A 25,543-nucleotide genomic window follows, 5' to 3' on the forward strand; every position below is an offset into this window, starting at 1 on the left:
TGTTCATAGGTCGCTTAAATATATGGTACATTGGAAGGGGTATGGTCCTGAGGAGAAGATGTGGGTACCAGCTTCTGACGTCCATGTGGCCAGACTGGTTCAGGCCTTTCATGTTGCACACCCGGATAAATCAGGCCGTGAGGTTCCGGAGGTCCCTCATAGAAGAGGGATACTGTCACGGGGTTACCGCATTGGAGCAGAGACAGGTGCAATTGTGCAGGAGCACAATTGAGGGACCCTGTGTGGATAACATAGGATACCTCACCCACCCAAGGCAGGAAAGGAGGACGACAATTGGAGGAAGAGAGTTGATGTCGGATCATGAAAGCACAAGGCCTAATTCAATATACATAAATAAAGTGCTAACCTAAATAAAGGCACCAACAAATTCACTGGATAAAATAGGCCGCGATATTTATTAAGCGTTACCATATTCTAATGAAAGAAGCACTCCTCTCATCAACGTTTTTATCCTCTTAATATATTGCAATCATCATATTATATAGCACTGTGTACTTACCGTTGCTTATTTTGCTTTTCTATACAGATAATTCTTCCCTTTTCTTTGCTCTATGTAGAAACAGGAAGTCTAGTTTCCCTCATTTATCATTCACCTCTTCTTCTCTTGACCAAGCTGCTCCGCTCCTCCACCTACCAGAGACTTTTGCAGTGAGTAATGACTCATACTGGAAAAATTGACCTACTGTTTCTGCATAGAATTTAGAAGGATTCAGCTAGTAAATTTTTAATTACATGATGTCATAGACCTAGTGGATAGCAGAGGAAATAAGTGGGTAGAAGAGCAAAATGACAAATTGCAAGTACACAGTGCTATATAATTTGATGATTGCAATATAGTAAGGGAATAAAAATTTTGATGGGAGGAGGAGTGCTTCTTTAGTTTAACCCCTTCCTGACATCCGACGTACTATCCCGTCCACGGTACCCGGGCCCGTATGACCGTGGACGGGATAGTACGTCTACCGCGATCAGCGGCGCCCACGTGGTGAGCGCCGCTGATCGCGGCCGGGTGTCAGCTGATTATCACAGCTGACACCCGGCACTATGTGTCAGGGGCGGTCACGGACCGCCCCCGACACGTTAACCCCTTGCACACCGCGATCAAACATGATCGCGGTGTACCGGGAGTTAAAGGGAAGCATCGGCAGGGAGGGTGCTCCCTCCGTGCTTCCCTGAGCCCCCCACGGCAGCGCAATGTGCAGCGCTGCTGCGGGGGCTCCTATCCTCCAGGCCCCCGAATCCAAGATGGCGACGGGGGCCTTCGGGGACCTGAGGAAGCTGGCTTCCTCAGTGCCTGCAAAGCGCAGGCAAGAGGAAGTCTGCTTCAATGCCTGTGACAGATTGCTGATCTGTCACAGTGATCTGTGATGTGACATATCAGCGATCTGTCACAGGACAGTGATGTCCCACCTGGGACTATGTAATAAAGTAAAAAAAAAATTAAAAAAAAATGTAAAAATAAATTAAAAAAAAATCGCCAAATAAATTAGTAAAAAAAAAAAAAAATATTCCCCAATAAATTCATTTTTTGAAAATAATAAAAAAAAAAACAATAAAAGTACACATATTAGGTATCGCCGCGTCCGTAATGACCCGCCCTATAAAACTGTCCTATTAGTTAACCCTTTTAGCGAACCCCTTAAAAAATAAAAATAAAAAACGAAGCAAAAAATAATGATTTATTATCATACCGCCAAACAAAAAGTGTAATAACGCGCGATCAAAAAGACGCATATAAATATCCATGGTACCGCTGAAAACGTCATCTTGTCCCGCAAAAAACGAGCTGCCACACAGCATCATCAGCGAAACAATAAAAAAGTTATAGCTCACAGAATAAAGCGATGCAAAAATAATTATTTTTTATATAAAATAGTTTTCATTGCATAAAACCGACAAAAACATAAAAAAACGACCTAAATGAGGTATCACTGTAACCGTACTGACCCGAAGAATAAAACCGCTTTATCAATTTTACCGCACGCTGAACGGTGTAAACGCACCCCCCCAAAAGAAATTCATGAAACGCTGGTTTTTGTTCATTCTGCGTCCCAAAAATAGGAATAAAAAGCGATCAAAAAATGTCACGTGCCCGAAAATGGTACCAATAAAAACGTCAACTCGTCCCGCAAAAAATAAGACCTCACATGACTCAGTGGGTCAAAATACGGAAAAATTATAGCTCTCAAAATGTGGTGATGCAAAAACTATTTTACAATAAAAAGCGTCTTTTAGCGTGTGACAGCCGCCAAACATAAAAACCGCCATAAATAGTAAGTCAAACCCCCCGTTATCACCCCCTTAGTTAGGGAAAAATAATAAAACTAAAAAAAAGTATTTATCTCCATTTTCCCGTTAGGGTAAGGCTGTGTGCACACGCTGCGGATTAGGTGCGGATTCATCCGCGCGGATTTTGTAAAATCCGCAGGTGAAACCGCAGGTCAAAAGACCTGCGGTTTTACCTGCAGATTGCGCTGCGGTTTTGTCCTGCGGTTTTTCATCTCCTCAATAGAGGAGATGGCAAACCGCAGGAGAATCCGCAGAAAGAATTGACATGTCAATTCTTTCTGCGGATTGAAAACCGCAGATAATCCGCGTGGAAAATTCCGCACCGTCTGCACTGCGGTTTTTGATTCCCATAGGGAATCATGGTACTGGGGTCCGCAGCAGCCAAAACCGCTGCGGAACCGCAGCAAAATCCGCAGCGTGTGCACACAGCCTTAGGGTTAGGGCTAGGGTTAGGGCTAGGGTTAGGGTTAGGGCTAGGGTTAGGGCTAGGGTTAGGGCTAGGGTTAGGGCTAGGACTAGGGTTAGGGCTAGGGTTAGGGCTCAGATTAGGGTTAGGGGTGTGTTGGGGTTAGGGTTGGAGTTATAATTGGGGGTTTCCACTGTTTGGGCACATCAGGGGCTCTCCAAATGCAACATGGCGTCTGATCTCAATTCCAGCCAATTCTGAGTTGAAAAAGTCAAATGGTGCTCCTTCCCTTCCAAGCTCTGCCATGCGCCCAAACAGTGTTTTACCCCCACATGTAGGGTATCAGCCTACTCAGGACAAATTGCAAAACAATTTTTGGGGTCCAATTTCTCCTGTTACCCTTAGGAAAATACAAAATTGGGGGCAAAAATATCATTTTTGTGGAAAAAAATGATTTTTTTATTTTCACGTCCGAGTGTTATAAACTTCTGTGAAGCACTTGGGGGTTCAAAGTGCTCACCACACATCTAGATAAGTTCCGTGGGGGGTCTAGTGTCCAAAATGGGGTCACTTGTGGGGCGTTTCAATAGTTTAGGTACATCAGGGGCTCTCCAAACGCACATGACACCCGCAGACCATTCCATCAAAGTCTGCATTCCAAAACGTCACTGCTTCCCTTCCGAGCCCCGACGTGTGTCCATACAGTAGTTTTCTCCCACATATGGGGTGTCAGCGTACTCAGGCCAAATTGGACAACAACTTTTGGGGTCCAATTTCTCTTGTTACCCTTGGGAAAATGAAAAAATTGGGGACTAATTGATCATGTTTCTGGAAAAAATACGATTTTTTTATTTTCATGCCCTGGCATTATAAACTTCTGTGAAGCCCTTGGGGGTTCAAAGTGCTCACCTCACATCTAGATAAGTTCCTTGGGGGGTCTAGTTTACAAAATGGTGTCATTTGTGGGGGGTTTCCACTGTTTAGGTACATTAGGGGCTCTCCAAAGGCAACATGACACCCGCAGACCATTCCATCAAAGTCTGCATTCCAAAACGTCACTACTTCCCTTGCGAGCCCCGACGTGTGCCCATACAGTAGTTTTCTCCCACATATGGGGTATCAGCATACTCAGGACAAATTGGACAACAACTTTTGGGGTCCAATTTCTCCTGGTACCCTTGGGAAAATAAAAAAATGGTGACTAAAAGATCATGCTTGTGGAAAAAATACGAATTATTTATTTTCACGCCCGGGCATTATAAACTTCTGTGAAGCACTGGGGGGGTCAAAGTGCTCACCACACATCTAGATAAGTTCCTTAGGGGGTCTAGTTTCCAAAATGGTGTCATTTGTGGGGGGTTTCCACTGTTTTGGTACATCAGGAGTTTTCCAAACGCGACATGGTGTCCGATCTCAATTCCAGCCAAAAACGTCAAATGGCGCTGCTTCCCTTCCGAGCTCTGCCATGCGCCCAAATAGTGGTTTACCCCCACATGTGGGGTATCAGCGTACTCAGGACAAATTGCACAATAACTTTTAGGGTCCTGTTACCCTTGGAAAAATAAGAATTGAGGGTGAAAAGATCATTTTTGTGGAAAAAATATGATTTTTTAATTGTATGGCTGTATGTTATAAACTTCTATGAAGCCCATGGGGGTTCAAAGTTCTCACCACACATCTAGATAAGTTCCTTAGGGGGTCTAGTTTCCAAAATGGTGTCATTTGTGGGGGGTTTCCACTGTTTTGGTACATCAGGGGTTTTCCAAACGCGACATGGTGTCCGATCTCAATTCCAGCCAAAAACGTCAAATGGCATTGCTTCCCTTCCGAGCTCTGCCATGCGCCCAAATAGTGGTTTACCCCCACATGTGGGGTATCAGCGTACTCAGGACAAATTGCACAATAACTTTTAGGGTCCTGTTACCCTTGGGAAAATAAAAATTGGGGTGAAAAGATCATTTTTGTGGAAAAAATATGATTTTTTAATAGTACCGCTGTACGTTATAAACTTCTGTAAAGCCCTTGTGGGTTCAAAGTTCTCACCACATATCTAGATAAGTTCCTTGGGGGGTCTAGTTTCCAAAATGGGGTCACTTGTAGGGGGTTTCCACTGTTTAGGTACATCAGGGACTCTCCAAACGTGACATGGCGTCCGTTCTGAATTCCAGCCAATTTTGCATTGAAAAAGTAAAACGGCGCTCCTTCCATTCTGAGCTCTGCCATGCGCCGAAACAGTCGTTCCCCCCCCACAAATCAGGTATCAGCGTACTCAGGACAAATTGCACAATAACTTTTGCAGTCCAATTTCTCCTGTTACCCTTGGTAAAATAAAAAAAATTGAACCTGAAGTATTTTTTTTGTGAAAAAAAGTTAGATGTTCATTTCTTTTTAAATATTCAAAAAAATTCCTGTGACGCACCTAATGGGTTAATAAACTTCTTGAATGTGGTTTTGAGCACCTTAAGGGGTTCAGTTTTTAGAATGGTGTCACTTTTGGGTATTTTCTATCATATAGACCCCTCAAAGTGGCTTCAAATGTGATGTGGTCCTAAAAATAAAATGGTGTTGTAAAAATGAGAAATCGCTGGTCAACTTTTAACCCTTATAACTTCCTAACAAAAAAAAATTTTGGTTCCAAAATTGTGCTGATGTAAAGTAAACATGTGGGAAATGTTACTTATCAAGTTTTTTGTGTGCCGTATCTCTGTGATTTAAGGGCATAAAAATTCAAAGTTGGAAAATTGCAAAATTTTCAAAATTTTTGCCAAATTTCCATTTTTTTCACAAATAAACGCAAGTTATTTGAATGAAATTTTACCACTAACATGAAGTACAATATGTCACGAGAAAACAATGTCAGAATCACCGGGATCAATGGAAGCGTTCCAGAGTTATGACCTCATAAAAGTACAGTGGTCAGAATTGTAAAAATTGGCCCGGTCATGAACGTGCAAACCACCCTTGGGGGTGAAGGGGTTAATAGCAAAGAATTAAAAACCATTCAGAATTTCATCAATAAATAAATAATGAATCAATTAATTTATTGAAATAAAGCAGCATTACCTGGTCGACTATAACATCTAACAAATATCACAGTGGAAAAATTTGAGGAGAGTGGGAGAGGCACTTTTCTGGCACCACTGTCTGTGCTCTCTATGTAGAAACTTCTGTAATTAGCTTTTATGTTGCAGTTCAGAGAGTAATATTTGTAGGTGGCTCAGAGAGCAAAGGAAAAGACTGAAAGGTAGAAAGAGGCATTTGTCAGCTAACAAAATATATTACAAACACCCTTTTTTTTCTTCTACTTTTGAAATTAAATTAAAAGATATTAGTGACTCTTTATCCATGCATCTTATTCTTTACTCTTTAGCTTACCAAGCAGTATGGAGATGTATTCAGCCTGCAATACTTTTGGCAAAATATGGTTGTGCTCAATGGGTTTGAAGTCATGAAAGAAGCTTTGATGCAAAAGTCTGAAGATATAGCTGATAGGCCTCGGTTCCCTTTGTTTGAATCTCTTGGGATAACTGGAAATTCAAAAGGTAACCATGAAATATATTATGGAAATAGATTAAAGGGGTTTTCTGGGCACATTGATTATTTAAACATTTTAAAGATTATCAGAAATGAAGACGTTTCATAATTCACTTGTTCACACTATGTCAAGGCCTCCTTAGTAGCCCCCCACTATGTATGATGGCATCCCCTCAGTAGTCCTCAACGTTTATGGGGGTTTCCTTAGTAGACCCTACTATTTATGGGGGCCTCCCTAGGATCCCCATTATTTATAGAGGCCCCTTTATTAGCCCCCTCTATTTTTGCGGGGCCCCCACACATTATGACCATAATACAATCTAAAACGAAAAAAAAATAATCATCATATACTCACCTTACCCCAGCAAGTACATGGACAGCACACAGTTTACAGATGCCATCCATGTGCTGTACATGTGAAGGACGCCTTACACTCACCCTGGCTGGCTCAAAACTTTATTAAAAGTGTATGTTAACACAGTTTCTTAATCATAGCTTTTGTCATAAAAAGCACATTTTACACACCAAAATGTGTGCAAAAACACTGCATGTGTTTTATGCTTTAAAAATGTTAGTTGTTCCCCCTGACAAAGCACTTTTTAGTGAAAGTCTTGGAGGAGAGAATCTACGCTCGTTTGACCCTAGCCTTAAACTTATCATATGTAAAATTCTCAGTAGAATATCATTAAAATATTTAACAGTTGATACTAATAAGCCTTATTTTGCATACAAGACAATGAATTCACCTGTAAGATATATGCAAATCAAGATTTTTTATATCCACTGCTATGCATTATATGGTTTTCTACTGAGAGCCCCAAAATGTGGAGCCATCACCTGTGTGCAAATTAGGGGTCTCCTGTGCCTGCTCTGTATTAAGGAGGAATATGAATGCCCATAGAACTCGTGGAGACAGCCAAGTACAGTGCAGTTCTATACTGTTACTCCATTACGTAATACCTCCAGCTGTCCTGAGTCTGGTGATCAGTTCAGCAGCTGTGCTGTTACATGAGACGACACTAGAGGTCATTTTTTTATGTGTGCAAAATTTCACTATTTTCTATAAAATAGCAACGGATTTCAATCTGTGTGATATTTGCATCATCTGTTAACAGGGATAAGTCTGGCACATTATGGTCGAGCATGGCAGGAGCAAAGAAGATTTACCTTAACTACACTGAGAGATTTTGGAATGGGAAAAAAATCTCTTGAAGCGAGAGTTTCAGAAGAAGCAGAATTTTTGTGTGCGAAGTTCCAATCACTAAAAGGTCAGTGCGCCTAAAAACTCTCTGGTAGTGAGCTTGTAGCATGAATCACGTCAGTGGGTAAAGTGCCCGTTAGATGAACTAAAAACGGGCCAGTCATGTACCTGTAAGGGGGTGAAAAGGAAGAAGGGCCTAAAAGGGGTTACCTCTCCTGCTTCATGTCTGGAACCACCTAGCCAGACAGCAAGGTTGCCGGGGGGAAGACTTTCTGGCCCGGACCGACTGAATCATGTGACCGTGAGGGGCAATGGACAGGAAGCTGTGCAGGGTGAGGGCGCTAAAGCAGAGCGTGCCAGACAGAGAGCAGAGCGTGCCAGACAGAGAGCAGAGCGCGCGGGACAGAGAGCAGGCCGCAGCACTGCATTCCCAAAGAGAGAGAACCCCCCATCAAGTAGTACGAAGTAGAAGTACGAGGCGTTGAGAGCGCCATATGTGACTACGTGGACTCGGTAGCCTCCGTGACTAGAGGAGCGCGCAGTCCCAGGGACCGCAGTGACAAGTCAGAGCCCCTGAGTGTGGTAAAGAGACCACAGTGTGCGTAGCATCGTTCCTGCGGAGAGACAGGCGGGGTATCATACAGAGACTCAGAGCAAGGGAGACTCTGGTTCGCATCATCTCCCTGCTTCTTGCTTTAACCCCTGGAGGCCCCAACTTCATTCAGAGTAGAGACTTTAGAAACTGCAAGCGCCGCTGTTTCGGTGCCAACCTGGGAGTTGTCTCTTCAATCAAGCTTTCCACGGACTGATAAGTTATAATTAACTTAGTTTAACCGTTTCAATGCTGCATTACTGTTTTATTGCTTTCTTCGGTTCCATTGTCCTGCTTTACTGTTTTACGCTGTCACATTTAAACCCCTTCTGCTCCTCTCTGCGTGGAGAGAAAACCCCTGTAAATAAACCTTTAACTCTTGGTCTGTCTCAGATCCGTGGTGACATCCTCAGTACCTGCAGTTTATTACATACCTACAGTATATAGATGATGCGGGAGGGGTAATGATTGTGGTCGTAAGGGGTTCAACCTGGCACCAAGGAGTGTGGCGACCCATACGGTTGTAGAAAAACAGCTCTTTGGCCTTGTTTGCTTGCACAGAGATGGGCAAATGAGGAGGTTGGTGCTTCATGGCAGTGACTGGCACTGTATAAACTATAGGCAAGATTGTTATATTCTGCCAGTCCGACATTCCTATATACAGCATTGAGTCAGACAGAGAGATACTCTAGATCAAGGGTCCTCAAACTTTTTAAACAGGGGGCCAGATCACGGTCCCTCGGACCACTGGAGGGCCAGAATATAGTTTAAAAAAAAATTAGGACCAAATTCATATGCACACTGCACATATCTTATTTAGAAATAATAAAACAAAATAGGAACAAATACAATATTAAAAATGAAGAAGTAGTTAAATCATCAAACTTACCGATTTTTTTGGGTTCTTCGAATATCCTACACTTCGAGTCAATTTTTTCTCTTTCTTGATATCATTGTTTCCCAGGGATTCAAAATTGCTATTAGTAAAATACCAACATATATACAGCGCTACAAAAACAATATACCAGCAATAAAATTTCCCACACAGAGACATACAGACTGCACTGCCCATCAATGCGGCCTGATCAGCGCCCATCAATTCGGCCTGATCAACGCCCATCAATGCGGCCTGATCAGTGCCCATCAATGCGGCCTGATCAGTGCACATCAATGCAGCCTCACCAGTGCCCATATTGGTGGAACTCCACTTTTACCACAGGCTCAGACTAGTGTGGTGCAAGAATCCCCAATAGGCAGCATTGGTCCCTAAAAGGCAGGTAAATGTCCCCAATAGGTAGCACAGGTCCCCAATAGGTAGCACAGGTCCCCAATAGGCAGCACAGGTCCCCAATAGGCAGGAAAATGTGCTTAATATGTAGCACAGTTCCCCAAAAGGCAGCACAGTTCCAAAAAGGCAGCACAGTTCCCAATAGGCATCACAGTCCCCAATAGGCAGGTACAGGTCCCCAATAGGCAGCACAGGTCCCTAATAGGCAGGTAAATGTCCCCAATAGGCAGCACAGGTCCCCAATAGGCAGGAAAATGTGCTCAATATGTAGCACAGGTCCCCAAAAGGCAGCACAGTTCCCCAATAGGAGCACAGGTCGCCAATCGGCAGATACAGGTCCCCAATAGTTAGGTACAGGTCCCCAATAGGCAGCACAGGTCCCCAATAGGCAGGTACAGGTCCCCAATAGGTAGCACAGGTCCCTAATAGGCAGGTAAATGTCCCCAACAGGTAGCACAGGTCCCCAATAGGCAGGAACAAGTCCCCAATACGTAGCACAGGTCCCCAATAGGCAGATACAGGTCCCCAATAGGCAGATACAGGACCCCAATAGGCAGCACAGGTCCCAAATAGGCAGGTAAATGTCCCCAACAGGTTGCACAGGTCCCCAATAGGCAGGTACAGGTCCCCAATAGGTAGCACAGGTCCCTAATAGGCAGGTAAATGTCCCCAATAGGCAGGTACAGGTCCCCAATAGGCAGGTACAGGTCCCCAATAGGCAGGTACAGGTCCCCAATAGGCAGGTACAGGTCCCCAATAGGCAGGTACAGGTCCTCAATAGGTTGCACAGGTCCCTAATAGGCAGGTAAATGTCCCCAATAGGTAGCACAGGTCCAAAAAGGTAGCACAGGTCCCAAATAGGCAGGAACATGTCCCCAATATGTAGCACAGGTCCCCAAAATGCAGCACAGGTCCCCATTATGCAGCACAGGTCCCCAATAGGACCCGGAGTTAAAAAGAAAAAAAAAAACAGTACTCACCAGTCACCTATGTCCCCTGCTGCTCTGAAGAGGCGCCCGCTCATCTCCGTCTTCTTCCAGCACAGGCACAGGCGGCGTGACGTCATCAGGCCGCGCAGGCGGCATGGTGATAATCACGTCGCCTGTGTGGTCTCTGCTGCATACTGATGGCTGCGCAACGCCTTTCCTCGGCGCCTCGTCCCGCCCGCGATTACAGGGCCCATCGGCCCTGTAATCAGTGCAGTTTAATGTCGGCCTGGCCAGGGGCCGGATAAAAGTCCTTCGCGGGCCGCATGTGGCCCGCGGGCCGTAGTTTGAGGACCCATGCTCTAGATCATAAAGAGCTACATGAATACTATACTCTGTATTACCAGGGTTCATATATAGCCAGTTATGTGCTCTCATCTGTCATGTTTTCATGTGCCTCCAGGACTGATGTGCAGCTTAAAGCCTCTTCATCCCCAGCAATAATGCCGACTGCAGTTTCATATATACACAGCTGTAGTCAGACTAATAGAAGAGGGAGGATGTAAGCAGACACAGAAAACAGGACACAGCAAATACAGTCCATCACCCTCTGCATCTGATTTCTGATGTCCTCTGCCCCTCTAGCTTATTTCCCTCTTTTCTTGCTGCTCCAGCTCTACTTATCTATTAGTACCTCAATTCCTTCTCCTGGTATGAGAATACTGAAAGAAGCTGTCTGAACTGGTGTAACTAGAGTCTGATGGGCCCCGGTGCAAGATTTGGACTGCCCCCCATCCAGATTCTATATATATGCCCTCCATCCTGGTATTTACTGTATGTCCCTCATCCTGGTTCTTGGCCCTATCCTGGTATATATAACCCCATCCTGGCATATGTCCCCCATTCTGCTGCTGTTCTTTAATGTATAGAAGAAAATAAACCTTTATACATAAAAGTCATGGGGCCCCATATCAGAAATATAATGGACTCCCCATAGTCCTTCATATAGCATAATTCATGTAGTGAAACCTCCACCAGGAGGAGCTGGTGAGGGAAGAGAGGTTACACACTAAGCGTAGCAACACTGAGCAACCACACAGTTGTCACAGGTAATGAGAGAATGGTCAGACGAACCGAGTCAGAAACTATCAGGAGCAGACGTACCAGAAGTAGCAGCAATACACGTAATCAAAATACCAAGCTGAGGGTCAAAAAGCCAAACATGAGCGCGGGGTCCAAAAACGTGAGACGGAAGACGTGGTCGGGGTACAAGCTGGGAAATCAAAAGCCAAACAGAGAATGTAGCAGCTGAGACGAATACCAAGAGACAGGGTCAAAGACCAGTCCGAGTCATACATGTGGATACAATTCAAAGGCAGGAGGAGCACAAAGGTACAAGGGTCAGAGGCTCTTAACTGGAAGATAGAGCTATCACTAACACTGGTCATCAGGCTGTGATGGACTGAAATAACCCAGCTAGCTCCAGAACGAGGCCGAGGAGATTAACCCCCACATGACCAGTCCATAGAGAGGACAGCAGAAAATAAACTCTGGACTGAACCATGACAATGCACATCCCAGAGTCCTCCCTATAGTATAATGCACCTCTCATAGTTCTCCATACAGTATATTGCACCCCCATAGTCCTCCATACAGTATAATGCACCCCCATAGTCCTTAATATAGTACAATTCACCCCTATAGTCCTCCATATAATATAATGCACACCTCACAGTCCTACATATAGCATAATGCGCCTCCCATAGTCCTACATATAGTATAATGCATACCATAGTCCTCCATATAGTACAATGCTCCCCTCATAGTCCTCCATATAGCATAACGTGCTCCCCATAGTCCTACATAGAGTATAATGCATACCATAGTGCTCCATATAATATAATGCACTCTCCATAGTCCTCCATATATTATGCAAAGCCTATAGTCCTACATATACTATAATGCACAGCCCATAGTCATCCATGTAGTATTATGGCCACTGTGTACTCACTGATTTAAAAAAATAAATAAAAATGCTCACCTTCCCTCCGTAACCCAATCGCGTAGTGTACTCTTCTGAAACCGGCAGCTAAATTCAGCGTGCGCGATGGGAGCGCATAACATCACTGCCATGTGCCCCCGGTCAAGTGCATGCTGATGTAAGCTGCTGGCCTTTGATTGGCAGGCAGCATGTACGAGAACACACATCCAGCTGAGCTGAAGTATTTACTGGAGTCACCCCTTACCCACCGGTGGTAGATAAGCCCCTGGCTGTCTGCATATTCAGGTTTCAATTATTGAAGGGGTTGTCCCTTTTAAGAAAATTATATATATATATATATATATATATATATATATATATATATATATACAGTAGATAGATAGATTGATATCTACCGTCAATACTCGAGTATAAGCCAAGTTTTTCAGCACACATTTTTTGTGCTGAAAAAAAACCCCCCTTGGCTTATACTCGATTGAGAGTCCCAGAAGACGGAGGGGGTAGAGGCAGAGCTCTGCACTGGCAGTAAATATTCATTTCTCTTTAATAGCGGGCACACGTGTGCCCGCTACTTAAGAGTATGAATATTTACGGCCCTAGGGATTCGAATGAGGAGCCATGCATACCATACCAGGTGTTACACTGGTGGTGGCGAATAGCAAGAGTGGACCCACTGGACAGTGATACCGAAACTTCCCCGAGTGAGCGCACCTGGTTCGACCAACAAGAAATGGAGAAGTAACTTTGAAGGGATAGAGTAGAACTGAGCAGGAGGAGAGAGAGTGTACAGAATGAGGAGAGCGAAGGTGGAAACAGAGGACGGACTGAGGAGAGCGGAGGTGGTTATGGAGTACGGACTGAGGATAGCGGTGGTGGTAACGGAGTACGGACTGCGGATAGTGGAGTGCCCCGCAGGGCCTGGGGGTACTCGGTACCGGGCCCGTCGACTTCCATGGGGGACGGTGTCACGGCGGCGGCAACCCGATCCGTGGCCCAGAGGCGTCCAATAATAAAATAGGGGAAAGTTGTGTGGTATTTATGTGGTAAAAAAAATGAGAATAAAGTTATTAGATGGTGAAATACGTGACGCCACCTGTGGTATTCTAGTCAGAGGTGACCAGCGCTGCGGTTTTGCTTCTCTGGGATGGATGTTGGGCGCAGCTATGATATTGTAGCCCTCCACAGGTAGGGCTGTAGTCCCAGGGCAAAGATGTTAAATAAATAGTAAAAGTGGCTGTAAATGTTGGGGTGCAGATAAATGAGAGAAAGACACAGAGAGGTGCAGTTTTTTTTTACCTTTTACTGGTAATAGGTTGCAGTCCGGAGTACCACATACAGGTGATGGAATGAGTCCGGCTCGCCTGGGGGCATTCAGGGGATCCACCTTGCCAGGTGGGGATTTAGGACCTTCCTTTCTGCGCTTTGTGTGTGGGTCTCCGCTGTATATAACTAAGCTGCGAACCTCTATTCGTGATGGTTTCACTAACCTGTACGGCTGTCAGCGTGAGCCTATTCCACGGGTACCGTTCTCTTCACCGTTGGCCCCGGGCTCCTTATCCGCTGCCGTGCCCTCAGTTGATTAATCTGCACAGAAATTTACAATCCCCTGTACTTTCAGATTCGGCAATCAGGACTTACAGCTCCTGTCAGCCTAGGAATCTGATGTCCTTTTCTCTTTATTAGCGCTTCACTCAGGGGTCTGCTATATGCAGTATTTTAGCTTCCCCAGAGTTTCTCAGTCTCTGCTCTTGTCCTTTCCCTCTTCACAGACCAGCTGCCTGTCTTTATCTGACAGGATCTTCCAGAAAGATCCTTTTACCTCACGTCCTCACGTTTAACTGTCATTTTTCCTCACAGCTCACAGCTGCTTTGTTTCCATGACAACCCCCTCAGCTCATTTCTAGCTGACTCACCAACCCCCCTCTGCTGGCCAGAATTTATAAGGCATCGCCCTTTTCTGACCTGCAGCAGGAAATTGTGATTTTTAATCTCTGTCACCTGGCATGGGGGTCCCTTTCTGCCTCCAAGCATGACTTCACCTTTTAGAGGGAGGCAATGTCACTGTGACAACCGGACTCTGGGGTGTCACAATAGCGATGGTGGTAACGGAGTACGGACTGTGGATAGCGGTAGTGGTAACGGAGTACGGGCTGAGGAGAGCGGAGGTGGTACGGAGTACGGACTGAGGAAGGTGATGGAGGTAACGAGATGCAGACACCAGGGGAAAGCAGGACAGGAACGGGCACTGCAAGAAACAGGAGAAGACACAAGGGGGTTAGAAGCAAGCTACACTATGAGTAAACTAGCGGTAGTAGAGCAGGCCAGACTATGCAAGTGGAACTCAATAATCAGGCGCCTCCTCTAAGGGAGGGCAGCCTGAAATACCCGGCACCTGTCCTCCATTGGACAGGCAGCGCTGCTTGGTCAGGTCATGCAGGGAGATAAGAGGGGAAGGTGCATGCGCGGTCGGGCCCTAAGGCGCATGCGCAAATAGAAGGAGAACGTGGTCGGTGGCAGAGAGGGAGCGTGCCTGAGCGCCCGTGCAGGCGCCCGGTGGGGATCAATAGCAGGACGTGGGCAGCCCTGGTGCAGCGGCAGAGCAGGTAGTGGCGGACCCGGGTCTGGCGGCAGTAGGCACGGGGGTAACACCATGAAAGGGATGAAGAGCCATGCATACAAGGATAGGGATGAGGAGCCATGCATTCCATACCAGGATAGGGATGAAGAGCCATGCATACCAGAATAGGGATGAGGAGCCATGCATTCCAGGATAGGGATGATGAGCCATGCATACCAGGATTGGGATGGGGCCATGAATATGAGGATAGGGATGAGGAGCCATGCATACCAGGATAGGGATGAGGAGGCCATGCATACCAGGATAGGGATGAGAAAGCCATGCATATCAGGATAGGGATGAGGGAACAATATATACAATATATACCAGGATAGGGATGAGGAGGCCATGCATACCAGGATGGGGATGAGGAGGGCATGCATACCAGGATAGGGATGAGGAGGCCGTGCATACCAGGATAGGGATGAGAAGGCATGCATACCAAGATAGGGATGAGGGAACAATATATACCAGGATAGGGATGGGGAGGCCATGCATACCAGGATAGGTATGAGGCGGCCATGTGGATCGCCCTCCCAGGGCTATGGGGTACTCGGTACCTGGCCGGTATCAGCAGGATGTGTCACAGCAGCAGGGACCCGGTCCGTGGCCCTGGGCGCCCAAGTAATAGGGAGATTAAATGGTGAAAATGTAGTTAATTGAATAGTTCGTGACACCACCTGTGGTGTTCGGCAAGTGAGATGTTAAGCCGACGCTGCATGCAGATCCTCTGGGACTGGTGGTGTGTTGCAGTCAAGATGGTGAAGCTCCCCACAGGTGGAGCTGTAGTCCCAGGGCAGTGTAGATGTAGGGGTAGAGGAGAGGCACAGGCAGTGTAGAAGCTGGTACCCAGATGTAACGGTACAAGGTATGTTGGCACGGGAATAAATGGAGGACACCAGGGCTTGTAGTTCCAAAGCTTTACTCACAGTCTGTAGTACATACAGGTGCCTGCCTCCATACTGTGTCCTCCGGGTCAGGGACTCAGGCAAGATGGAATGCTCCCTTCCAACACTCAGCCAACATGTGCCTTTCTGAACATCTCGTCTATAGCGCCTTTAAGTGTGAAGTACTCCTAGTACTGAGTTACACTGGAGTTCCTCCTGTCCGATGTTCTTATGAACTTTCCTTTTTACGGCAGACAGCTGTAGCCTGCTTCCGGGACTCCTTGCTTCTTAAGTCCCGGCTCACTATCAATGTTGCTGTTGTGCCCCCAAGTCTGAGATGGGAGTAGTGCATTTACAGCCCACTACTCCTCCGGTGTCTGCTGCAGGACCGTTAGTATCCATACAACCTCGGGGAACGGGCCCCGGCCTTGCGCTTAGAACTTCTAGGCAGGGTTCTCTCCTAACCCACGTCCTCTGTTCCCTTTACTCCTACGTTCCGTACTAGTCTTTCCGTCTTATGGAAGATCAGGTTTCTGTTCAATGTCTTTCTCCTTCTTTCCTTTCCCGTGTCAGCAGACCCAGGTCACTGAGATCTGCTGCAGCACCTCCTTCCTCCATCCCTCTCCCAGGGATCTTCTCTACTCACACTCTGACTCCGAACTCAACTGACTGAAATCCTAAACCTAGCCGCTCTTTTATGTATTCTTACTCCACCCGCCTCCCAGCACGTTTCGTGTTCCAAGCAGGGAGCCACCAAAGGTGCTCTGCTACACTCCAAGCAGGGAGCCTCAATGTGGCTTTGCTGAACTACTGTGTTGTGTGGGATGCAAGTGTTGGAGCGTGGTTAGGAGCCTCCAACTTACCTGGATGGTGGGACACCACACCTCAGGAGGAGGTGCAGTACCTCTGTGGCAATTGAACCCTCAGGGGCGCCACACTCCCCCCATTAACCCCTTTCTGCCATTAGACGTACTATCCCATCCATGTGCCCTGGGACTTAATTCCCAAGGACGGGATAGTACGTCTAATGCAATCAGTGGTGCCCACGTGGTGAGCGCCGCTAATCGCGGCCGGGTGTCAGCTGATTATCACAGCTGACACCCGGCACAATGTGTCAGGGGCGGCCACGGACCGCCCCCGACACATTAACCCCTTTTACACCGCGATCAAACACGATCGCGGTGTACCGGGAGTTAAAGGGAAGCATCGGCAGGGAGGGGGCTCCCTCCGTGCTTCCCTGAGCCCCCGACGGCAGCGCAATGTGCAGCGCTGCTGCGGGGGACTCCTTCCCTACAGGCCCCCGGATCCAAGATGGCGACGGGGGCCTTCGGGGGCCTGTAGGGAGCTGACTTCCTCACTGCCTGCAAAGCGCAGGCATGAGGAAGTCTGCAGAACTGCCTGTGACAGATTGCTGATCTGTCACAGTGATCTGTGATGTGACAGATCAGCGATCTGTCACAGGACAGTGATGTCCCACCTGGGACTATGTAATAAAGTAAAAAAAAAAAAAAGTGTAAAAATAATTTTAAAAAAATCGCTAAATAAATTAGTAAAAAAAAAAAATATTCCCCAATAAATTCATTTTTTGAAAATAAAAAAACAAAAACAATAAAAGTACACATATTTGGCATCGCCGCGTCCGTAGCGACCCGCCCTATAAAACTATCCCATTAGTTAACCCCTTTAGCTACCCCTTAAAAAATAAAAATAAAAAACGAAGCAAAAAATAATGATTTATTATCATACCACCGAACAAAAAGTGCAATAACGCGCGATCAAAAAGACGCATATAAATATCCATGGTACCGCTGAAAACGTCATCTTGTCCCGCAAAATACGAGCTGCCATACAGCATCATTTGCAAAAAAATAAAAAAGTTATAGCTCGCAGAATAAAGCGATGCAAAAATAATTATTTTTTATATAAAATTGTTTTCATTGCAAAAAACCGACAAAACAGAAAAAAAGACCTAAATGAGGTATCGCTGTAACCGTACTGACCCGAAGAATAAAACCGCTTTATCAATTTTACCGCACGCGGAACGGTGTAAACGCACCCCCCCAAAAGAAATTCATGAAACGCTGTTTTTTGTTCATTCTGCGTCCCAAAAATCGGAATAAAAAGCGATCAAAAAAGTCACGTGCCCAAAAATGGCATCAATAAAAACGTCAACTCGTCCTGCAAAGAATAAGACCTCACATGACTCGGTGGGTCAAAATACGGAAAAATTATAGCTCTCAATATGTGGTGATGCAAAAACTACTTTTACAATAAAAAGCGTCTTCTAGCGTGCGACAGCCGCCAAACATAAAAACCGCCATAAATAGTAAATCAGACCCCCCGTTATCACCCCCTTAGTTAGGGAAAAATAATAAAATTAAAAAAAAGTATTTATTTCCATTTTCCCATTAGGGTTAGGGTTAGGGCTAGGGTTAGGGTTAGGGCTAGGGCTAGGGTTAGGGCTCAGATTAGGGTTAGGGGTGTGTTGGGGTTAGGGTTGGAGTTATAATTGGGGGGTTTCCACTGTTTGGGCACATCAGGTGCTCTCCAAATGCAACATGGCGTCTGATCTCAATTCCAGCCAATTCTGCGTTGAAACAGTCAAATGGTGCTCCTTCCCTTCCAAGCTCTGCCATGCGCCCAAACAGTGTTTTACCCCGACATATAGGGTATCAGCATACTCAGGACAAATTGCAAAACAACTTTTGGGGTCCAATTTCTCCTGTTACCCTTAGGAAAATAAAAAATTGGGGGCAAAAATATCATTTTTGTGGAAAAAAATGATTTTTTTATTTTCACGCCCAGGCGTTATAAACTTCTGTGAAGCACTTGGGGGTTCAAAGTACTCACCACACATCTAGATAAGTTCTGTGGGAGGTCTAGTTTCCAAAATGGGGTCACTTGTGGGGAGTTTCAATAGTTTAGGTACATCAGGGGCTCTCCAAACGCACATGACACCCGCAGACCAATCCATCAAAGTCTGCATTCCAAAACGTCACTACTTCCCTTACGAGCCCCGACGTGTGCCCATACAGTAGTTTTCTCCCACATATGAGGTATCAGCATACTCAGGACAAATTGGACAACTACTTTTGGTGTCCAATTTCTCCTGTTACCCTTGGGAAAATAATAAAATGGGGACTAAAAGATGATGTTTGTTGAAAAAATACGATATTTTTATTTTCACGCCCGGTCGTTATAAACTTCTGTGAAGCACTGGGGGGTTCAAAGTGCTCCCCAGACATCTAGATAAGTTCCTTAGGGGGTCTAGTTTCCAAAATGGGGTCACTTGTGGGGGTTTTCCACTGTTTAGGTACATCAGGGGCTCTCCAAAAGCAACATGACACCCGCAGACCATTCCATCAAAGTCTGCATTCCAAAACGTCACTACTTCCCTTGCGAGCCCCGACGTGTGCCCATACAGTAGTTTTCTCCCACATATGAGGTATCAGCGTACTCAGGACAAATTGGACAACAACTTTTGGGGTCCAATTTCTCCTTGTACCCTTGGGAAAATGACAAAATTGGTGACTAAAAGATCATGTTTGTGGAAAAAATACGATTTTTTTATTTTCACGCCCGGGCGTTATAAACTTCTGTGAAGCACTGGGGGGTTCAAAGTGCTCACCACACATCTAGATAAGTTCCTTGGGGGGTCTAGTTTCCAAAATGGTGTCATTTGTGGGGGGTTTCTACTGTTTTGGTACATCAGGGGCTTTCCAAACGCGACATGGTGTCCGATCTCAATTCCAGCCAAAAACGTCAAATGGCGCTGCTTCCCTTCCGAGCTCTGCCATGCGCCCAAATAGTCATTTACACCCACATATGGGGTATCAGTGTACTCAGGACAAATTGCACAATAACTTTTAGGGACCTGTTACCCTTGGAAAGATAAAAATTGGGGGTGAAAAGATCATTTTTGTGGAAAAAATATGATTTTTTAATTGTACCGCTGTACGTTATAAACTTCTGTGAAGCCCTTGTGGATTCAAAGTTCTCACCACATATCTAGATAAGTTCCTTGGGAGGTCTAGTTTCCAAAATGGGGGTCACTTGGGGGGGTTTCCACTGTTAAGGTACATCAGGGGCTCTCCAAACGCGACATGGCGTCCGATCTGAATTCCAGCCAATTTTGCATTGAAATAGTCAAATGGCGCTCCTTCCCTGCTGAGGTCTGCCATGCGCCGAAACAGTGGTTCCCCCCCACATATCAGGTATCAGCATACTCAGGACAAATTGCACAATAACTTTTGCAGTCCAATTTCTCCTGTTACCCTTGGTAAATTAAAAAAAATTGAACCTTAAGTATTTTTTTAGTGAAAAAAAGTTAAATGTTCATTTTTTTTTTAAATATTCAAAAAATTCCTGTGACGCACCTAAAGGGTTAATAAACTTCTTGAATGTGGTTTTGAGCACCTTAAGGGGTGCAGTTTTTAGAATGGTGTCACTTTTGGTATTTTCTATCATATAGACCCCTCAAAGTGGCTTCAAATGTGATGTGGTCCGTAAAAATAAAATGGTGTTGCAAAAATGAGAAATCGCTGGTCAACTTTTAACCCTTATAACTTCCTAACAAAAAAAAATTTTGGTTTCAAAATTGTGCTGATGTAAAGTAAACATGTGGGAAATGTTACTTATTAAGTTTTTTGTGTGCCATATCTCTGTGATTTAAGGGCATAAAAATTCAAAGTTGGAAAATTGCGAAATTTTTAAAATTTTTGCCAAATTTCCATTTTTTTCACAAATAAACGCAAGTTATTTGAATGAAATTTTACCACTATCATGAAGTACAATATGTCACGAAAAAACATTGTCAGAATCACCGGGATCCATGGAAGCGTTTCAGAGTTATTACCTCATAAAGGGACAGTGGTCAGAATTGTAAAAATTGGCCTGGTCATTAACGTGCAAACCACCCTTGGGGCTTAAGGGGTTAAACACAGCACGTCCGCGGGCTGCAAGTCAAACAGAGACAAATGGGTCGACCCCGCGCTTCACCCAGGGCTGTGGGGTACTCGGTACCGGGTCGGTGTCAGGGGGATGTGTCACAGCAGCGGTGACCCGGTCCGTGGCCCTGGGGCCCAATATCATTGGCGGTGATGTTTGTAATGTAGTTTATAAAGAAAGTTCGTGACGCCACCCGTGGTGTTTGGCAAGTAAGATGGTAAGCCATTGCTGCTTGCAGATCCTCTGAGACTGATGGTGTGATGCAGCAAAGATGGTGTAGCTCCCCACAGGTAGAGCTGTAGCCCCAGGGCAGTGTAAAGGTGCGCTGGAGGAGTAGGGCATGGGATGGTGTACATGTTGATACCCAAATGTAGTGGTGCTGATACGGGAATGAATGGAGGACACCAGAACTTGCAGTTTCAAAGCTTTACTCACAGTTCGTAGTGCAGGTGCCTGCTTCGGTACCATGTCCTCCGGGGCAGAGGCCCAGCCAACCTCCAGACAAGATAGGACTCTCCCTGCCAGCACCCCGCCAACATGTGCCTTCCTGAACGACTCCTCTATTGCGCCTTTTAGTGTGAAGAGCTCCAGCACCGTGGTTATCTGAAGTTCCTCCTGTCAGATGTTCCTAACAACTCTCACTTGTATGACAGACAGCTGTAGCCTGCTTCAGGGACTCCCTTCTGAATCCCGGCTCTCTATCAGTTTGCTGTTGTGTCCCAAGTCTTTGATGGGAGTAGTGCATTTACAGCCAACTACTCCACCGGTGTCTGCTGCAGAACCATAAGTGTCCGTACAATCTCGGGGACCGGGCCCCAGCCTTGTGCTGAGAACCTATAGGCAGGGTTCCTATCCAACCCACTCCTCCTCTCTGGTCTCACTCCACTTTGTTCCGTACTTGTCTTTCTCTCTCTTATGGAAATGCAGGTTACAGTTCTACGTCTCTCTTTCCTTTCCCGTGCCAGCTGGCTCAGGTCACTGAGGCAGCAGCAGCAGCACTCCTTCTTCTATTCCTTTCCTCAGGACCTCTCCACTAAGACCAGTCCTCAGCCTCTCTCTCTCTCTGGGCTGTCTTTCCTCCGCCTGAACTCCCGACAGGCTGACCTCCTGTCAGCCTGCTCTCCTCTGGGACTCACCCCAGACTGACCTGTAATTCTCTCTTTCCCCTTCTTTTTATACTAACTCCACCCACCTTCCAGCACATCTCGTGTTACGAAGGAGGGTTCCACGAAAGGTGCTCTGCTACACACCCCGAGCCCAAAGCTGCAATGTGGCCCCGCTGAACCACCCTGTGCGTGGGATGCAGGTGCTGGAACGTGGCAAGGAGTTCCCACCCTACCTGGATGGTGGGGCACTACACCTTAGGAGAAGGTGCAGTACCTCTGTGGCAACAGAGCCTCAGGGGCGCCACACAAACAATCCTGAAACATACAAAACTTCTCCTCAAGTGTGACTCCACGTCCCTCCGATTGAAGAACAGATCGGAGATTCGCCTAGGGTCATGGATTAAGCCGAACCCCCTATCATGATTTACATTCAGGACGTGGCTCCAACCGGCTGCGTCCCGGGGGCTGTAGTGACCGGCTCGGACCTGTTCTTTCCAGTCCAAATCAGGGCCCAGCACATCCAACCTTCGCTGCTCCCTCTCCCACTGTTAGGCAGCCAGCTGGCATATGGTCGCTTGGCAGCTAGCCCAATTTTCATCTTCCTCCCGTTCTTCCCGAGACTGATCCCGGCTCGTTGTGTACCGCGGCACCACCATTAGGGGTTCCGGTGTTTTCCCCCGGGGACAGGTATCCCGGTCCCAGACCACATCTAACATGACCTGGCCAGCCGCTACGACCGCGGTACACCCCAAGGCCTTCCCAGGTGCAGGGACATCAGACGTACCTGGAGCCTCCTGGCGGTGTGGTTTCGAGTCCATTACAGGCATGGTGGCAGTGGACGCCGTTTGGTGGGACACCGGGGACGGCGGTGGAGCTAATGGCGTCTCCGGGTCCGCAGGGGTCTCTGGAGGGACCTGCGCAGCCGCATCAGGTCCAGACAGGAGCTCCTCTTCCTCCGCTTTGGCTCCCGAGGCCTCAGATAGCTCCTCCGGTGGTAACGGCAGAGAGGGAACAATGGATGCTGCCGGGGGTATGGCAGCGGTCGCAGGCTCCACAGAGTCTGCCTGGAAAAGATCCGGTGCAGCAGCGGCAGGTACCGGTGTTGCGGGCACCGCAGGTGCAGGCCCCTCCTGGGCGCGCCGCAGATCTAGGGTCCACAGCGCCTCCTGCCTCAGTTGCAGGCAGCGCGTCAGCTGGGCTACTTCATCCTCCAACTGCTGGCGGTTCATCTCAGACACTGGGTCGGAGCCTTCAGCCATGGCGCCGAGGAGATCCAGCATAACCTCCTTGTGCTCCGCAGGCCTCCTCCCTTCTCCTTCCAAGATTGTGTTCTGGCATTCCTCTTCCTGTCTGGGTTCCTTTTCTGCCACCAGCCTCCGCTCCTCCCTCTGGGGGCGGCGTCCACTTCCAACCCCTCCACACCAAGCCAGTACACGAACCCCCCGGTGGTTGGGCCACGCCGCCGCACAGTAATTCAGGCAGGGGAGGCCCAGGACAGCTCGCGGTCCCCTCCTAGGACCCCCCATGCTACCACGCCCCTCTCCACCACGCCAGCGGCCACTTCTAGCATCCATCCCACAGTCTATTAATTTGGGTCTTCTGCACATCTTCAAAAACTTTAAGTCTTAGGCACACAGATCCCGATGCCATCGGGTATCGTCATCCTGTTCGTGACGCCAAGTTGGGTCGCCCTCCCAGGGCTGTGGGGTATTCGGTACCGGGCCGGTATCAGCGGGATGTGTCACAGCAGCAGGGACCCGGTCCATGGCCCTGGGCGCCCAAGTAATAGGGAGATTGAATGGTGAAAATGTATTTAATTGAATGAATAGTTTGTGACACCACCTGTGGTGTTCGGCAAGTTAGATATTAAGCCAACGCTGCATGCAGATCCTCTGGGACTGGTGGTGTGCTGCAGCCAAGATGGTGAAGCTCCCCACAGGTGGAGCTGTAGTCCCAGGGCAGTGTAGATGTAGGGGTAGAGGAGAGGCACAGGCAGTGTAGAAGCTGGTACCCAGATGTAACAGTACAAGGTATGTTGGCACGGGAATAAATGGAGGACACCAGGGCTTGTAGTTCCAAAGCTTTACTCACAGTCTGTAGTACATACAGGTGCCTGCCTCCGTGCTGTGTCCTCCGGGTCAGGGACTCAGTCAACCTCCAGGCAAGATGGAATGCTCCCTTCCAACACTCCGCCAACATGTGCCTTTCTGAACGTCTCCTCTATAGAGCCTTTAAGTGTGAAGTACTCCTAGTACTGAGTTACACTGGAGTTCCTCCTGTCCGATGTTCTTATGAACTTTCCTTGCACGGCAGACAGCTGTAGCCTGCTTCCGGGACTCCTTGCTTCTTAAGTCCCAGCTCACTATCAGTGTTGCTGTTGTGCCCCCAAGTCTGAGATGGGAGTAGTGCATTTACAGCCCACTACTCCTCCGGTGTCTGCTGCAGGACCGTTAGTATCCATACAACCTCGGGGACCAGGCCCTGGCCTTGCGCTTAGAACTTCTAGGCAGGGTTCTCTCCTAACCCACATCCTCTGTTCCCTTTACTCCTACGTTCCGTACTAGTCTTTCCTTCTTATGGAAGATCAGGTTTCTGTTCGATATCTTTCTCCTTCTTTCCTTTCCCGTGCCAGCAGACCCAGGTCACTGAGATCTGCTGCAGCACCTCCTTCCTCCATCCCTCTCCCAGGGATCTTCTCTCCTCGCACTCTGACACTGAACTCAACTGACTGAAATCCTAAACCTTCCCGCTCTTTTATGTATTCTCACTCCACTCGCCTCCCAGCACGTTTCGTGTTCCAAGCAGGGAGCCACCAAAGGTGCTCTGCTACACTCCAAGCAGGGAGCCGCAATGTGGCTTTGCTGAACTACTGTGTTGTGTGGGATGCAAGTGTTGGAGCGTGGTTAGGAGCCCCCAACTTACCTGGATGGTGGGGCACCACACCTCAGGAGGAGGTGCAGTACCTCTGTGGCAACCGAATCCTCAGGGGCACCACACATGCATACCTGGATGGGGATGAGGAGTCATGCAGACCAGGATAGGGTTGAGAAGCCATGCATACCAGGATAGGGATGAGGAGGCAATGTATATCAGGATAGCAAAGAGGAGGCTATGCATACCAGAATAGAGATGAGGAACCATGCATACCAGGATAGGGATGAGGAGCCTTGAATACCAGGATAAGGATGAGGAGGCCATGCATACCAGGATAGGGATGAGGAGCTATGCATACCAGGATAGGGATGAGGAGGACATGCTTACCAGGATAGGGATGAGGAAGACATGCATACCATGATAGGGATGAGGAGGACATGCATACCAAGATAGGGATGAGGAAGCCATGCATATCAGGATAGGGATGAGGGAACAATATATAGAATCATAGAATCGTAGAATCGTAGAGTTGGAAGGGACCTCCTGGGCCATCTGGTCCAACCCCCTGCTCAAAGCAGGATTCGCTAAATCATCCCAGTCAGATGCCTGTCCAGCCTCTGTTTGAAGACTTCCATTGAAGGAGAACTCATCACTTCTCGTGGCAGCCTGTTCCACTCATTGATCACTCTAACTGTCAAAAAGTTTTTTCTAATATCTAATCTGTGTCTCCTCCCATTCAGTTTCATCCCATTGCTTCTAGTCTTTCCTTGTGCAAATGAGAATAAAGTTGATCCTTCTACAATGTGACAGCCCTTTAGATACTTGTAGACAGCTATTAAGTCTCCTCTCAGTC

At 47.1% G+C, this 25,543-nt stretch overlaps 1 protein-coding gene across 2 annotated transcripts in view; it reads left to right on the top strand.

Moving 5' to 3' along the window:
- The window catches only part of LOC141098683 (cytochrome P450 2D15-like), a 110,393-nt gene that overhangs the window by 18,273 nt on the left and 66,577 nt on the right, over nucleotides 1-25,543 (top strand). For both annotated transcript variants that reach the window (XM_073586646.1, XM_073586645.1), the window contains exons 2-3: nucleotides 6,087-6,258; nucleotides 7,366-7,518. In XM_073586646.1, coding sequence (XP_073442747.1) covers nucleotides 6,087-6,258; nucleotides 7,366-7,518 — 325 coding nt within the window. The remainder of the gene's footprint in view (nucleotides 1-6,086; nucleotides 6,259-7,365; nucleotides 7,519-25,543) is intronic.

Source organism: Dendrobates tinctorius, unplaced genomic scaffold, assembly GCF_039654945.1.
Source record: "Dendrobates tinctorius isolate UK_male_01 unplaced genomic scaffold, ASM3965494v1 ptg000094l, whole genome shotgun sequence".
Lineage (NCBI taxonomy): Eukaryota > Metazoa > Chordata > Amphibia > Anura > Dendrobatidae > Dendrobates > Dendrobates tinctorius.